This window comes from Acinonyx jubatus, chromosome B3, assembly GCF_027475565.1.
Source record: "Acinonyx jubatus isolate Ajub_Pintada_27869175 chromosome B3, VMU_Ajub_asm_v1.0, whole genome shotgun sequence".
Lineage (NCBI taxonomy): Eukaryota > Metazoa > Chordata > Mammalia > Carnivora > Felidae > Acinonyx > Acinonyx jubatus.
In genome coordinates, this window is record NC_069386.1 from 97905342 (window position 1) to 97921604 (window position 16263).

General features: G+C 42.5%; 1 protein-coding gene across 2 annotated transcripts; it reads left to right on the forward strand.

The window, feature by feature from the left end:
- Window positions 1-720: 720 nt before the first annotated feature.
- On the forward strand, window positions 721-15855 carry PTGDR (prostaglandin D2 receptor). 2 transcript variants are annotated; one of them, XR_003422484.2, is made up of 2 exons: window positions 721-2069; window positions 14029-14162. XR_003422484.2 is itself a non-coding variant. In XM_015080086.3 (2 exons), the coding sequence occupies exons 1-2, from the start codon at window positions 886-888 to the stop codon at window positions 14266-14268; spliced, it is 1077 nt and encodes a 358-aa protein (XP_014935572.3). In that variant the 5' UTR covers window positions 722-885; the 3' UTR covers window positions 14269-15855. The 2 variants fall into 2 exon arrangements, 1 of the variants encoding a protein (XP_014935572.3); XM_015080086.3 differs by having other exon boundaries at window positions 722-1722; window positions 14029-15855.
- The last annotated feature ends 408 nt before the right edge of the window (window positions 15856-16263 follow it).

A 16263-nucleotide genomic window follows, 5' to 3' on the forward strand; every position in this document is an offset into this window, starting at 1 on the left:
ATCATTGGTTTTAACCATACTCCTCCTACCGTCTACACAACCACTGTGAGTCATGGTACCCAGGGCCAGCATCTCTTCTTGTTTTTTTCTGGATCTACTTCCCTGATATCTAGTCAACCTCTCAAGAGGAGAAGGCAATGAAGCAAGACAGATGGATGGACTCTATAAATAGAAGATCTGCGTTTCAGGTCCAGTTCTGCCATTTCCTGGCTCTGTAACCTTGGATACAGAGCACTTAGCCATCCAAGGTCTCAGTTTCCTCACCAGTGCAGTGAAGATCACTGTTCACATTGCACAGACCTGGAAAATAATGCGAGCTAAGGCTTAAGTATTATGCAAATGTAAGTTACCCTTACTCCTACTTAACCCACTAATTCAACAACTAGTAGTAGCCCTTTCTCAGCCTCCCCTCCACGCTCATCTCAGAGTTCGTCTTGGGCGCCACCATCTCCTCCTCACGCCCCTCGCCCCTCTCCTCCCTTTTGGCTGTTACTTAATCTCCCTCCACTTCAGCAGCTCTCTCGCCTCGTCGGAAAGACCGGATTTGGACGCTGGGACTTCTTTCTCTCCAACTCTGGGCACGAAGGGCTTATCTCTCCTCAGGACGTCAGGGCAGCCACCTCTGCGCGGCTGCTGCGGGTTCCACAATGCCTGCGCGGGGTGCGCACGCGGCCCCGCGGCCCGCCCCGAGGGGCGGGGTGTGACCACAGAGTTTACATAGGAGGTGCCGGCAGTAGGGAACACCCCTCCGCCCGCGGAGCTTCCTCTGCAGCGCAGCCTGTTGGTCGGGGCCGCGCGCGCGCGCGGAGCCGCCGGGGGTTCCCGCCCGCGGACACCTGGGCCCTGGCCGTGCCGCAGCCCCGCCTGCCCGCCGCGCCACCAGCCATGCGGCAGCCGCTCTACCGCTGCTACAACATCACCTCCGTGGAGAAGGGCTACTCGGCGACCATGGGCGGGGTGCTTTTCAGCGCGGGCCTCCTGGGCAACCTGCTGGCGCTGGGGCTGCTGGCTCGCTCGGGGCTGGGGTCTTGCCCGCGGCGCACGCCGCCCTCGGTCTTCTACGTGCTGGTGTGCGGCCTGACGGTCACAGACTTGCTGGGCAAATGCCTCGTGAGCCCCTTCGTGCTGGCCGCCTACGCGCAGAACCGGAGCCTGTGGGGACTGGCGCCCGCGTCGGACAGCTCGCTGTGCCAAACGTTCGCCTTTTTCATGTCTTTCTTTGGGCTCGCCTCCACGCTGCAGCTCCTGGCCATGGCCCTGGAGTGCTGGCTCTCCCTGGGGCACCCCTTCTTCTACCGACGGCACATCACCCTGCGCCGCGGCGCGCTGGTGGCGCCCGTCGTGGGCGCCTTCTGCCTGGCTTTCTGCGCGCTGCCCTTCGCGGGCATCGGGAAGTTCGTGCAGTACTGCCCCGGCACCTGGTGCTTCATCCAGATGGTGCACGAGGAGCGCTCGCCGTCGGTGCTGCGCTACTCAGTGCTCTACGCCAGCCTTATGGCCCTGCTGGTCCTCGCCATCGTGCTGTGCAACCTGAGCGCCATGCGCAACCTCTACGAGATGCACCGGCGGCTGCGGCGGCGCCCGCGCTCCGGCACCAGGGACCGCGCGGAGCCGGGCGCGGGCGAGAAGGAGGCGGCTGTGAAGCCCCTGGAGGAACTGGACCACCTGCTGTTGCTGGCCCTCATGACGGTGCTCTTCACTCTGTGCTCCCTGCCGTTAATAGTGAGTCGCTGCGCGCCGAGGCTGCGGTTGCGGGACCGAAGGGTGGAGCGCGTTGGACGCCGCGCAGGAGGAGTTGCGCCCTGGGCCCCGAGGGTTTGTTGGTGCGCTCCCCAGATCGGGTCCCCTCCACAGCCCCGAGGACACAGAACCGAATTTGTTGAGCCAGAAGAGGCGGAAACAAAGAAAGGAAGGCAAAGACGGAGTCTGAAAGTGTCTCCCTAGCTCCGCAGAACCTCTCCAGTTAGCAGTACCGTCTCCTCTCTCCTTCCCTCTGGGAGGATCTCGGGGCTATTTTAGCACCTCAGCATTTGAGGAGCAGAATTTGGTTCCTCTTTCCAGAGGGCTAGGTAATGTTTTATTTCGTAGACCCGCCCATAATTTTAGTGGCGTCAGAAATGGGCGAATGCACCTGGGAGTTTTTCCCCAGGTGTTGGCGTGGAAAGACTAAGGGAAGGTGTAATCCTGCCAGAACCTGCCAGAGTGATTTGCAGAGATGAGAGACTAAAGATAGATTTAGTTTTTAAAAATTCTCAAGTAATCTTTGAGGAGTGGCAGCCGCTGTTCCCGGTTGGGGGGGGGGCGGGGTGCGGGTGGCGATAGAGGCAGAGGGGCTGTTTGGACAGGCAGGTGTGTACTCGAGGTTCAGCCTGTCGTTTGGACAACCTGCCTTGACAGGTTTTGTTTTTATCTTGGCAGGCGAGGTGACGGGAAAGCCATTATCTCCGGTTTCAGTTTACTAATGGGGGTGGTGGTGGCAATAGAAGTACCTGGTAGCTGTGAAGGTGTTTCCGCCTGGGATCCCGGCTAAGACATTTTAGGAGCAACCGAGGTTGAGAGAACTTTTTCAGGGTTGCTCCTCTCCCTTTCCCCCATCCTCAGTGTCCTTGTTCAACATGATATACATTTAAGTAAGTTCATTGCCAACAATGCCTTTGAAGGCTGAGACGTCTGTGAGTAGGTAGCAATGTAGCAATTTTGGATGTTATTTTTAAGATTGGAGGAAGGTGGAATATAATGTAATTTTCCTTAAATGAAGGCCTTAACGTGTGGGAAAAGAGTTGTCTGTGGCATCATCATGCAGGGTTAAGCTCAGAATTCCCCAAAAGAAATAAATACATCTATATAGAAGGAGATCAGGTATAGGCATAGATATGTAACAGTGGTTCTGAAACATTGGCTGGCTCAAAGTCACCAACAGAGCTTTTAAAATCATAGATGGCAGGGCGCCTGGGTGGCTCAGTCAGTTGAGCCTTGGACTCTTGATTTTGGGTGTCGTGATCTCAGTTTGTGGGTTCAAGCTCCATGTCAGGCCCTGTGCTAACAGCGTGGAACCTGCTTGGGGTTCTGTCTCCCTCCCTCTCTCTCTCTCTTTCTCTCTGCCCCTCCCCCGCTTGCTCTCTCTCTCAAAAATAAACCTAAGGAAAAAAAAAAAAACAACCCACAGATGCCTGGGCCCTATCCCCCATCGTTTCTAATTCAGATGTTTTTGAAGAATTCTTATTTATTTTTTTACTTATTTATTTTTGAGAGAGGGAATGAGAGAGTGCAGTGGAGGGAGAGAGAGAGAATCCCAAGCAGGCTTCACACTGTCAGTGCAGAGCCCAGCGCAGGGCTGAATCCCACAAACCATGAGATCATGACCTGAGCTGAAACCAAGAGTCCCACTTTCAACCGACTGAGCCACCCAGGCGCCTCAAGAATTCTTATTCTTGACAAGTTCCCGGGTGAGGTGAAAGCAGCTGATCCAGGGATATCATCTGGAGAACCATACTCTAAAACAGGAGTTGGCAAATCACAGCCCACAGTCCAAATCCTTCCTGCCCAGTTTTTGCACAGCTGTGGAATTAAGAATAGTTTTTACAAATGAACTGATTTTACAAATCAATTTGATGATAGTATGCAGGAACTCTAAACCCCAATTAACTCAAATACTGTTCCAAGAAAAAAAAGACTTTCATTTTTCTCAATAGTAGACATCAGTTACCCCAAAAATGTACTTAATTATTATACATTTTTAATTTCATCAGTGAAAATTGTGGAAATGTGTTTACTTGTTATATAAGTACCTACCAAATTCTCACTATTTGCCTCTTGACCTGTAAAATATTTACTGTTGGACCCTTTACAGAGAAAGTTCACAGACTCCTGCTCTAAAGTAATAGCCTTACTTACCTGCGCTGTGAAAAAGCAGACAATAGCCAAATGCATGGATGTTATGTCCTCATTTTGAATGTTTTAGTAACAATAATGTCGAAAAGAACATAATACAGCATAATACACAAGAGCATTGCATTTGGACATGTCTCTCGGGGGAATTGAATAACTTATACGGGATTGTGAGGATGGAAGGAAATAATGGATTTGAAAATGATTTTAGGGATGCCTGGGTGGCTCAGTTGGTGAAGCGTCCAACTCTTGATTTTGGCTCAGGTCATGATCTCAAGGTCGTGAGATCAAACCCTGTGTTGGGGCTCTGGACTGGGTGTGGAGCTTGCCTAAGATTGATTCTCTCTCTCCCTGGGCTCCTGGGTGGCTTAGTTGGTTAAGCCCATGGCTCTTGATTCCAGTTCAGGTCAGGATTTTAAGGTTTGTGAAATCAAGCCCTGCATTGGGCTCTGCACTGACAGCACAGAGCCTGCTTGGGATTCTTTCTCTCTCCCTCTCCCTCTGCCCATCCTCCTCTCCCACCCCACTCATGTGCTTGCATTCTCTCATGCTCTCTCTCACTAAAAAGAAATAAGAAAAGAAAATAAAATTATTTTATTTAAAAACTTGTAAAGTTCCAAAGATATTCAATGCAGACAGGTGTTGAGTTTGGTAAGTTCTTTATAGATTTTTGATACTAACCCTTTATCCAATATGTCAGTTGCAGATATCTTCTCCCATTCCGATGGTTGCCTTTTAGTTTTGTTGATTGTTTCCTTTGCTGTGGAGAAGCTTTTTATCTTGATGAGGTCCCACTAGTTCATTTTTGCTTTTATTTCCCTTACCTTTGGAGACATGTCAAGTAAGAAGTTGCTCTAGCCGAGGTCAAAGAAGTTGCTGCCTGTGTTCTCCTCTAGAATTTTGTTGCTTCCTCACATTTAGGCCTTTCATCCATTTTGAATTTATTTTTGTGCATGGTGTAAGAAAGTGGTCTAATTTCATTCTTCTGCATGTTGCCATCCAGTTTTCCAGCACCATTTGTTGAAGAGACTGTCTTTTCCATTGGATATTCTTTCCTGCTCTGTTGAAGATGAGTTGACCATATAGTTGTGGGTCCATTTCTGGGTCTTCTATTCTGTTCCATTGTTCTATGTGTCTGTTTTTGTGTCAGTACCATACTGTCTTGATGACTACAGCTTTGTAATATATCTGGAATCGTGATGCCTCCAGTTTTGTTTTTCTTTTTCAGGACTGCTTTGGCTATTTGGGGTCTTTTGTGGTTGCATACAAATTTTAGGATTGTTTGTTTTAGCTCTGTGAAAAATGCTGGTAGCATTTTGATAGGGATTTCATTGTATGTGTATATTGCATTGGGTCATATAGACATTTTAATAATGTTTGTTCTTCCAATCCATGAGCATGGAATGCTTTTCCATTTTTTTGTGTCCTCTCCAATTTCTTTCGTAAGTGTTCTATAGTTTTCAGGGTATAGATCTTTTGCCTCTTTTGTTAGGTTTATTCCTGGGTGTTTTATTGTTTTGGTTGAGAATTTTTGCATCCATGTTCATTGGGGAGATTGGCCTGTAATTCTCCTTTTTAGTGGGGCCTTTGTCTGGTTTTAGAATCAAGGTAATGCTGGCCCAATAGAATAAGTTTGGAAGTTTTACTGCTATTTCTGTTTTTTGGAACAGTTTAAGAAGAATAGATGTTAACCCTTCTTTAAATGTCGGATAGAATTCCCCTGGGAAGCCATTTGGCCCCGGACTCTTGTTTGTAGGGAGATTTTTGAATACTGATTCAGTTTCTTTGCTGGTTATGGGTCTGTTCAAATTTTCTATTTCTTTCTGTTTCAGTTTTGGTAGTTTGTGAGTTTCTAGGAATTTGTCCATTTCTTCCAGATTGCCCAGTTTGTTGTCATAGAATTCTCTTACGCTTGTTTGTATATCTTGGTTTTGGTTGTGATCTCTCCTCTTTCATTCATGATTTTATCTATTTGGGTCCTTTCTCTTTTCTTTCTGATAAGTCTGGCTAGGGATTTATCAATTTTGTTAATTCTTTCAAAGAACCTTCTCTTAGTTTCACTGATCTGTTCTACTGGTTTTCGTTGTTGTTGTTTGTTTCTATATTGTTTCTGCTCTAATCTTTGTTATTTCCCTTCTTCTGCTGGCTTTAGGCTTTATTTGCTGCTCCTTTTCTATCTCCTTTAGGTGTAAGGTTAGGTTGTTTATTTGGGGCCTTTCTTGCTTCTTGAGATAGCCCTGAATTGCAATGTACTTTCCTCTTAGGATTGCCTTGCTGAATCCCAAAGGGTTTGGACTGTCGTGTTTTCATTTTCAGTTACTTCCATGTATTTTTAATTTCTTCCTTAATTTCCTGGTTGACTCATTCATTCTTTAGTAGGGTGTTCTTTAACCTCCAGGTATTTGAGGACTTTCCAAATTTTTTCTTGTGGTTGACTTCAAGTTTCATAGCGTTGTGATCTGAAAATATACATGGCATGATCTCAATCTCTTTTACTTATTGAAGGCTTATTTGTGACCCAGTATGTGATCTATCTGGAGAATGTTCCATGTGCACTCAAGAAAAATGTGTATTCTGCTTTAGAATGAAATGTTCTGAGTATATCTGTTAAGTCCATTCGTGTCATTCAAAGCCATTGTTTCCTTGTTGATTTTCTGCTTAGATGATGTGTCTATTGTTATAAGTGGGGTGTTAAGGTCCCCTACTATTATTGTATGATTATCAATGATTTTCTTTGTGTTTGTTATTAATTGGTTTATGTATTTGAGTACTCTCAAGTTGGGGGCATACGTATTTACAATTGTTTGATTTTGATGGATAGATCCCTTAATTATTATATAATGTCCTTCTTCATCTCTTGTTATTGTCTTTGGTTTAAAACCTAATTTGTCTGATATAAGTATGGCTACTCTGGCTTTCTTTTGACATCCGTTAGTGTGATAGATGGTTCTCCATCCCCTCACTTTTTTTTTTTTTAAACAATTTTTTTTCTTTTTTCAACGTTTTTTTATTTATTTTTGGGACAGAGACAGAGCATGAACGGGGGAGGGGCAGAGAGAGAGGGAGACACAGAATCGGAACCAGACTCCAGGCTCTGAGCCATCAGCCCAGAGCCCGACGCGGGGCTCGAACCCACGGACCGCGAGATCGTGACCTGGCTGAAGTCGGACGCTTAACCGACTGCGCCACCCAGGCGCCCCATCATCCCCTCACTTTCAATCTGCAGGCGTCTTTAGGTCTAAAATGAATCTCTTGTAGGTAGCATATAGATGGATCTTGTGGGGTTTTTTTTGTTGTTTTTTTGGTGTTTTTTTTTTTTACCCATTCTGATACTCTGTGTCTTTTGTTTGGAGCATTTAGTCCAGTTACATTCAGAATGATTGTTGAAAGATGTTGAGTTTAGTGTCATTGTGTTGTTACCAGTGATGCTCTCTGGTCCTTTATAGTCTTTGTTCATTTTGGTCCTTTTTTCCCCAAAGAGTCCCCCGTAAAATTTCTTGGAGGGCTGGTTTAGTGGTCATAAACTCCTTTAGTTTTTGTTTGCCTGAGAGATTCTTTATCTCTCCTATTTTGAATGACAGCCTTGCTGGATAGAGTATTTTTGGCTGCATATTTTTCTGATTCAACACATTGACTGTATCTTGCCACTCCTTTCTGGCCTGTCAAGTTTTTTCGGACAGATCTGCTGCAAACCTTATCTTTCTTCCCTTGTAAGTTATGGACTTTTTTCCCCCTTGCTGCTTTCAGGATTCTTTCCTTGTCTGTGTATTTTGTGAATTTGGCTATGGTATATCTTGTCAATGGCCAGCTTTTATTGAATGTAATGGGAGCCTCTATGTTTCTTGGATTTTGATGTCTGTGTCATTTCCCAGATTAGGGAAAATTTCAGCTATAATTTGCTCACATAAACCTCCTGCCCTTTTTTCTCTCTCTTTGTCTTCTGGGACTCCTATGATACAAATATTATTACATTTTAATAAAGCATTGAGTTTCCTAAGTCTGCCTTTGGGATCCCTGATCTTTGATTTCCTCTTCTTTTCAGCTTCATTTTTTTCTATAATTTTATCTTCTGTATCATTAATTCACTCCTCTGCCTTGTCCATCCTCATTTTTATGACCTCCACTTGGGTTTACATCTCAGTTATAGCATTTTTAATTTCAGCCTGACTAGATTTTAGTTCTTTTATCTTTGAAGAAAGGGACTTTCTGGTGTCTTCTCTGGTTTTTTCAAGCCTAGTTAGCATCCTTATAATCATTTTAAATTCTAGTTCAGACATCTTACTTATATCTGCATTGATTAAATCCCTGGCTGTCATTTCTTCCTGTTTTTTCTTTTGAGGTGAATTCCTCTGTCTTGTGATTTTGGAGGAAAGAAAAACAATAATAGAGTGAAATAAAAATTTTAAAATTTAAAAACAAATAAAGAAAGCTAGATCCTAGATGTGTTTTGGTGTGCTTGTTAAGAGAAGCTTGATAGAAAAAAAAGAGAAAAGAGAAAAAAAATGTAAAAATAATAAATAATAAAATAAAATAAAAATTTTGCTCTTCCTGCATCCAAGAAACAAATAAAAGAAAATCAACAAAAACAGAAGCAACAACAACAAAAAGAACAAACAAACAAAACCCAGATGAAGCTAAATCCAGTTTCCCCTAAGGCTGAAACTTTGTAGCAGTCTATGATCAGTAGAGTAAGTGGGTGGAAGGGATTTGTGCAATTCTTCTGGGGGAGGGTCTTGCCACGCTGCAGCCAGGGCAGACTTGTCCCAGGAAACAGGCCACCAGCAGCGGCAGCAGCTCAATGCCAGGGTTTGCTGCCCTCAGTCCTTATCTTTGTTCCTTTATAGTTGAACCTGGCAGCTTGATATGGTGCCTGCCGGGTCTTTTGCCTTCAGAGAGGCTGTATCACCTCTACCAAATGCACTCCAAGCAAGGAAACCATTTCCTTTTATTTATGTATTTATGTATTTATTTAATTTATTTTTTTAATATATGAAGTTTATTGTCAGATTGGTTTCCATACAACACCCAGTGCTCATCCCAAAAGGTGCCCTCCTCAATACCCATCACCCACCCTCTGCTCCCTCCCACCCCCCATCAACCCTCAGTTTGTTCTCAGTTTTTAAGAGTCTCTTATGCTTTGGCTCTCTCCCTCTCTAACCTCTTTTTTTTTTTTCCTTCCCCTCCCCCATGGGTTTCTGTTAAGTTTCTCAGGATCCACATAAGAGTGAAACCATATGGTATCTGTCTTTCTCTGTATGGCTTATTTCACTTAGCATCACACTCTCCACTTCCATCCACGTTGCTACAAAGGGCCATATTTCATTCTTTCTCATTGCCACGTAGTACTCCATTGTGTATATAAACCACAATTTCTTTATCCATTCATCAGTTGATGGACATTTAGGCTCTTTCCATAATTTGGCTATTGTTGAAAGTGCTGCTATAAACATTGGGGTACAAGTGCCCCTATGCATCAGTAGTCCTGTATCCCTTGGGTAAATTCCTAGCAGTGCTATTGCTGGGTCACAGGGTAGGTCTATTTTTAATTTTTTGAGGAATCTCCACACTTTTCCAGAGCTGCTGCACCAGTTTGCATTCCCGCCAACAGTGCAAGAGGGTTCGCAAGGGAACCATTTCTTACTGAGCAACCCAGAGGGTCCTCAGACCCCACTGCCCATGGCTCTACCCCCATTCCTTGCCAGAGCACCACCAGTGGCTGACCTCTAAACCTCAGACTTTGTGCTCTGCTGTTTATAAGAAACTGGTGGTTTTGAAACCGTCTCCTCCCCCGCCCCCAATGCCATCAGTAGTTCTGGGGGACAGTTTTCTTGTGCAGTCCCCTGTCCATATTTTTACTGTTTCTCTCTGCTGCTTTCAGGGGGAGTGCTTTCTTGCACAAACCCGATATGCTGTTCTGTCTCCCCCTCTTTCTCCTCTCTCTGAATACTTCTGCCTCCCCTCTGCGGCACCATGGCTCTTCTCTCCCCTGATTCACCTCTCCACACCATGTACCCTGCTGTGTTCTCTCCCTCAAATATGCAGATTGTTCTGTTAATCCTCAGATCTGTTTCCGAGGTGTTCAGAAGGGTTTGATGTTGAGCTAGTTGTGTTTGCGGGAGGAGACAAGCCCACGGTCCCCTTACTACTCTGCCATCTTAACTCCTCCCCCTGAGCATTATTTTCTAATGCAGTGGTTTTCTAACATTTTTTTAGTCTAAAGACCCCTTTTCACTCTTAAACATTATTAAGGATACAAAGAACTTTAATTTTTGTAGATTATATCTATTAGTATTTATCATATTAGAAATTTTAAATAAGAAAAATTTTAAATATTATTGCAAAACAAGTTAACAAAATATACTTACTTCTTGTGTTTCTGCATTGGTGTAAGGAAAACTTGGGGCTTTCACGAAGATATAATGAATGATAATAAAATTCTAGAGATTATAGAAGATAAAATGAAAGAAAAAGCATGTTAGGAGCACAGAAGTACTGAGAACATTCTCTGAAAATGTACGTATGTGTATATCCAAAATCAACTACCTAAGAAAGGTCTAGCAAACACAAGAATACACAGTATATATTCCATTAGCCATTGGAGTGATGATGTCATTACACATCAGGTATCCTTGGTAAAATTTACTGTACACCTAGGAGTGAAAAAGGCAAATAAATCTTTTTTATGATATTGTACCTTTTTAATGATATGATACCCTGAAGACACACTGAACAGGTATTGGAAACCCCCACACTTTGAAAATCACTCTCCTAAGGAATGGGCCTGGCGACTGGGAAAAATAAAGGCTATATGTGAAGGGAGAAAAAAAAAACCTTGCTCATAGCATGAATAATATATTTCATTAAGCCAGTGAAAAATTTATTGAGGTTTGATTTTTTTTAAATTAATTTTGCTATAATGCTGCATTAGAGCAAGATACTTAGCCAAACTGAATTTTCAGATTTCCATTTTGAAAACTTTTTTTTGGAAGAAAATATAGAGACTATGGGATGAGCTTTAGAAGAAGTTTGTAGCACATTCTCTAATGCATGTAACATATTTTCATCAAAATTCATTTTACCTTAGAGACCCACAATGTATTGGAGGTTGGTAGGTGAGCAGGGATGGATGGAAGAGGGATCTAAGGATAGATTAGCCATAATAGCTGAGAAGTTTATAGGCCAGATAAAGATAAGGACGAGCTTGTATAATTGCATATATCAGAATCCATGGAGTCGGAGAAGTGATAGAGGACATCCTGCCTATATTGAGAGAACTCGTGTGTATTTCATTTTGGTGGGCAAACAGAATGGGTAGGATGCTCCTTTCAAAGGAGGCTGTTAGAGGTGGGCAAAACATGGGTCCAGGGAAAAGAGTTGAAAGTGGATTTAAAGGGGCTAGTGCAGAGGATGAGGCCTGGGTGTTGTGATGGATAAACTGGATAGAAGGGGCATTAGAACCCAGAGAGCTCTCCTCAGCAGGGATGTCCAGCTATTTACGTCTCCAGCAAGTTGGCAACATAGCATTTTTTTCCTGGACTCTTAAGTCCAGTAGAGGGAGCTCTTCTCATACCAATTCACTGTGTAAATTGAACTACTTTAAACATGAGGGGTTTATATTCTGAGGTTATTCATTATTCTGGCCATCTTTTATAGGAGCAGTTTATAAAGTATGTTCTAGAGAATATTACTGAGCAACAGAGAGGTTTTGAAAGTCTAAATTGTGTTTAAATTGATATCTCTTCAGAATTAATATAATATGTCGTAAATGAATACATTTGTCACATTTTTAGTAAACTCAAAAAATAAAAATAAAATAAAAAGCCAGGTATACATTTCTAATATAAATCAAGTGACTTGAAAATATGATTAACCTAATAATATGCGATAGAACAGACATGGACAAATACTGCATAGAAGTAAAATGGTTTGTTTTAGTTATGTAAATCTCATTTAGTTACTCAGCTCCCAGCTAATAAAGTATTATGACATAGTTAAAATTATATTTTGCTGTACTCTACTTTGAGGAGAAAGGAACAAATGTAAAAACAGACTTACATAAAGTATTTGCTTTTCAAATCAACTTACTGTTGACCATTTATCAAATTCAGCATGTATCTGGTACAAACAACATTCAGTGCTGTAATTCACTGTGGGGATATAAAATGAGAAAAATATCACATCTGCCCACATAAGCTATAATACAGGACGAGGGATGGAGTGATTGGGGCCGTAAGGGAGTTTAGAGGAGAAAAGTTATTGCTACTAATGATAAGATAATAATACTGGCAAATTTTTGAGTTCTTACTGTGTGCTAAGACCTGTTGTAAAGGTTTTACTCATATCATCTTATTCAAACTTCAAAACAGTCATGGAAGGTAGGTACACTTATCCCCATTGTATAGGTGAGAAAATGGAATAACTTGCCTAATTTCACACAGCCAGGTGAGGGTTCCATGCAACCTCATGGTCAGACTCTAAAGCTAATGGACTTAGCCACTCCCTGAAAGAGACTTCCCGAAGGGCTTAATGTTTGAGATGGACCTTGAAAGGAGCTAGGATTTGGGCATGTAAAATCCAAAAGGTTTTAAAGTAAAATGCTCAGTTTTCACATTTTTGAAATGGAGATAATGATTGTAATGGATTTTTGTGAGGATGAAACGAAGTTTTAAAAGTGAAATGCCTAGAACAGTGCTCTACATGGGCACTAACCATTATTATTACTATTAGTATTATTAGTGATGATGGGAGAGGGCATTCAGATATAAGTGTAACTTCTTTTTTATTTTTAAAAAATGTTGATTTATTTGAGAGAGAGGAAGAGTACACACATGTGGACAGCGGAGGGGCAGAGAGAGATAAAGAGAGAGAGAATCCCAAGCAGGCTCCATGCTGTTAGAGTAGGGCCTGACTCAGCGTTCAAACCCACAAACCATGAGGTCATGGCCTGAGCCAAAAATCAAAAGTCGATGCTCAGTCAGCTGAGCCACCCAGGCATCCCTAAGTGTATCTTCTTAAGTGCAGTAGATGGGAATGTCTGAGCCCACTGAAATGCTCTATAGAAAATAGAGTAAAAAGTAAGGAAGCAATTACAGGAAGACACATCTCATATTCCTTGATTGCACTGAATGGGTCTGGGCTGGACAATTATTCATAACCCCTCCCAGTAATGTTGAGTTTACATGCTTTCTGTCCCATTCGAGTCCATTTTGTCCCATTATGGATTTAGACTCTCAGTAGGCATAGGAAATATAACGGCTGGCCTCCAGCAGAGTGGGAGACAATGGTAGTGCTGGCTGAAGTGTTGGCCATGGTGGCTCAACAGGAGGAAAAGCCATGGGATGGGACAATTTGCAGGGCTCCAAGGAGGTCAGAACCTCGGGGAAGATCAAGACAATATGAGTGGTCAGGCACAAGTAAGTAGCCTTATATTTCTCTGTGTGTGTGTGTGTGTGTGTGTGTGTGTGTGTGTGTGTGTGTGTGTATCCTAGTCTGAAAAGAGGATGTCAACCACAGAAAGGTAAGCATCTATCCTAAGAATAAGTAATTCACATGAGTTGAACAGGTCCTTGTGTAAGTCTCCTCCTATCTTCCCACTGGAGTATTTCCTGTCTCCTCGTTGATGAAAAGTTTCTCTTTCATTGTTGTCTCCAAACATGCAACATTTCACAAATGAGGCTTGATTCTGGGCTAATAAAAGGACAGAAAGCAGGCAGAAGAAAAAAAAGGAAAACCAGAGAAAAGAGAATCTCTGTGTTTATGGAAACGTGGTGACCCTCTTTGTAAAAGATTTGGTGGCCTGGATTTGTCCCATGTCAGCTCTTCCTGTGTACAGCCTGGCAGGGACCTGGAAACCCCAGCCCTGCAGCATCACAGCAAGTAGAGCAGCCTTCAGGGACTTAGACCCCTCTCCCAGAAGCACTCGCTTCCACTGAGCCTTCAGGTCGACCTTGCACCTTCCAAACTCCTTACTTATTCCTGTCAGTGGCAGTGGTCTTTGCTGCTTATAATTGTACCAAAAATGAATATTCCAAGCCAAGTTGCCATGTTCCTAAAAAATTAATGTTTCTAAAGTGAGGTAAGTGAATTTATTTCTACCATCAGCCTTTCAGTGTCATAACGGGATGTTTTTCTTTAAAACAGTATCGTGCTTACTATGGAGCATTTAAAGCGGTCAATGAGGAAAATGGCACCTTTGAAGAAATGGAAGACCTCCGAGCCTTGCGTTTTCTATCTGTAATCTCCATTGTGGACCCTTGGATTTTCATAATTTTCAGAACACCGGTATTTCGGATGTCTTTTCACAAGATTTTCATAAGGCCTCTTATGTACAGAAATTGGTATAGCAATTCCTGCCGAACTAACATGGAGTCCAGTCTGTGACAGTGTTTTACCATCCAGTCTCTGGTAAGCTGAGGAATATGTCACATCTTCTGTCAAAGAACCATGATTTAAAAAAAAAAAAAATTTACAATTTAAAAGCTATCTCCCATAACAAAACATCTAAATGTGTTTTCAGAAGTATTTGATAACATCTTTAACAATCTGTGGTCACTCTAGTCATGAACCAGTTCAGTCGATTTTTTCATCTTGAGTTATGAACAGCAACTACAATTTCATGTAGTGTAACCAACGTTAACAGTCTTCAAGCGAGGATATTAATTGTTCCAACATTTGGGCGTGGCGTCCCTAATGTTTCAGAGAGAATAATGACACTTCTAGGTGTTTATTTGGATTCCGGTAGAAGCACCATTATTTACAATTATGTGATGTGTGTTCTTAAAATTTCTTATCCTATTCATTTCTGGTGAAACCTGATTTGTTTATTTTGTATCCTAATTGCCTGAATTATAGATGCTCCGCAGAGAAGTGAGGTGGGAAGTACAGCCAGGTCAGGGTTTGGACAGGCCTTTGCCAGCCACCCTCTGGAATGGTGCTCACTGCTTCATGTGGAGAGGTGGTCCATAAATAAGTAGACATGAGGCAAGATGTGACTGTGGTCCCCAGCCTAGAGAAGAAAAACTAGTTTTTATCTTTTGAAGTCTAGTATTCAGGTAGGGATGTCAGTAGGAATCGAAATTTGGGAGTGGGTTACAAAATGTTTCAATTTTTGGAAACTTCATTTTATATGTTTATCATATTGATGGATTCTTTGCGGGAGGGATTTATGTTTCGTTGAAAAATGGTGACATATGACTTCCCAGAGAGTCGTGTTCACTGCGTTTGGCTGTGTGAAGCAGCAGAGCATTTGGCACAGAGAAAAGCCCACCCAGGACTCCCCTAACCTCAATTGAGGATCATGTCAACAACCTTAACATCCACCTATTAACAGCCATATTTTGCTCTTTGTGGGAACTGTAAGATCATATTGAGGTCCCTGAGAGCTATGCTTTCAAAACTGGAGCAGGATGTGGCTCAGATGGAGCACAAGTGAGCACTTTAATCATATGTTTAAATGTTTACAAAGGTTAGCAACACTATGGCCAAAAGGGAAATGTGGGGGAAATATGGTTGCAGCTAATAAGCCAAACAAAAACCTCTAAATCCAGCTTGTAGGTAAGAACTTGCACTTTTGGTAAAAGAACACTGGGGGGCTGTCAGAGAGGTTTCATCACCTCTAGGGTCCTTTTGTACCCCAACACACTCAGAGACTCTGAGCTGGAAATCTGGCTACATTTGAATAGTCCCAAGATCCCCACTCAGCCATCCCTTCCAAAGACAAGAGTGTTTGTCTTATTTCCAGTTTAGCAGCAACCCCATTTTTCATCTCTGGTTTATCTCAGAGATGTGTTAACCTGGATATATATGTGTGTTTGTTTGTTTTTGATATAGCAGAACTGTGAAATGACCAAATTAGGAATATACAAGTTGTAATTTGAGAGGATGACTTCATGAAAAATGCATTTGTTCTCAAGTTTAACTTTCATTTGTATATTTAATGGGTAAATACGTATGTGTTTTATTTTCAGAGGAGATGCCTCTTTTTTTAATTTTTTTTATGTTTATTTATTTCTGAGACAGAGAGAGACAGAGTATGAGCAGGGGGAGGGGCAGAGAGAGAGGGAGACACAGAATCAGAAGCAGGCTCCAGACTCTGAGCTGTCAGCACAGAGCCCAACGCGGGGCTCGAACTCACAGACGGCGAAATCATGACCTGAGCTGAAGTCAGTCACTCAACCGACTGAGCCACCCAGGCACCCCAGGAGATGCCTCTTTTATTGTGCTCTCCTTTTGGAAGGTGTGCTATAATAACTGTCAAGATAATTTGATAAGGTCTCACATGAATCAATAAACATAATTTTATAATATTTTGCAGAGGAAGTTTCTTTAAATGAAAGGAAGAGGTTTAGTTTTTTTTTTTTTTTTGAATAAACAGTT

Excerpts from the sequence above, each read along its gene's own strand:
- PTGDR (XM_015080086.3), top strand. The coding sequence starts at position 886 with ATGCGGCAGCCGCTCTACCGCTGCTACAACATCACCTCCGTGGAGAAG. Across the intron at positions 1,723-14,028 it reads TGTGCTCCCTGCCGTTAATA|TATCGTGCTTACTATGGAGC; the intron begins GTGAGTCGCTGC and ends TCTTTAAAACAG.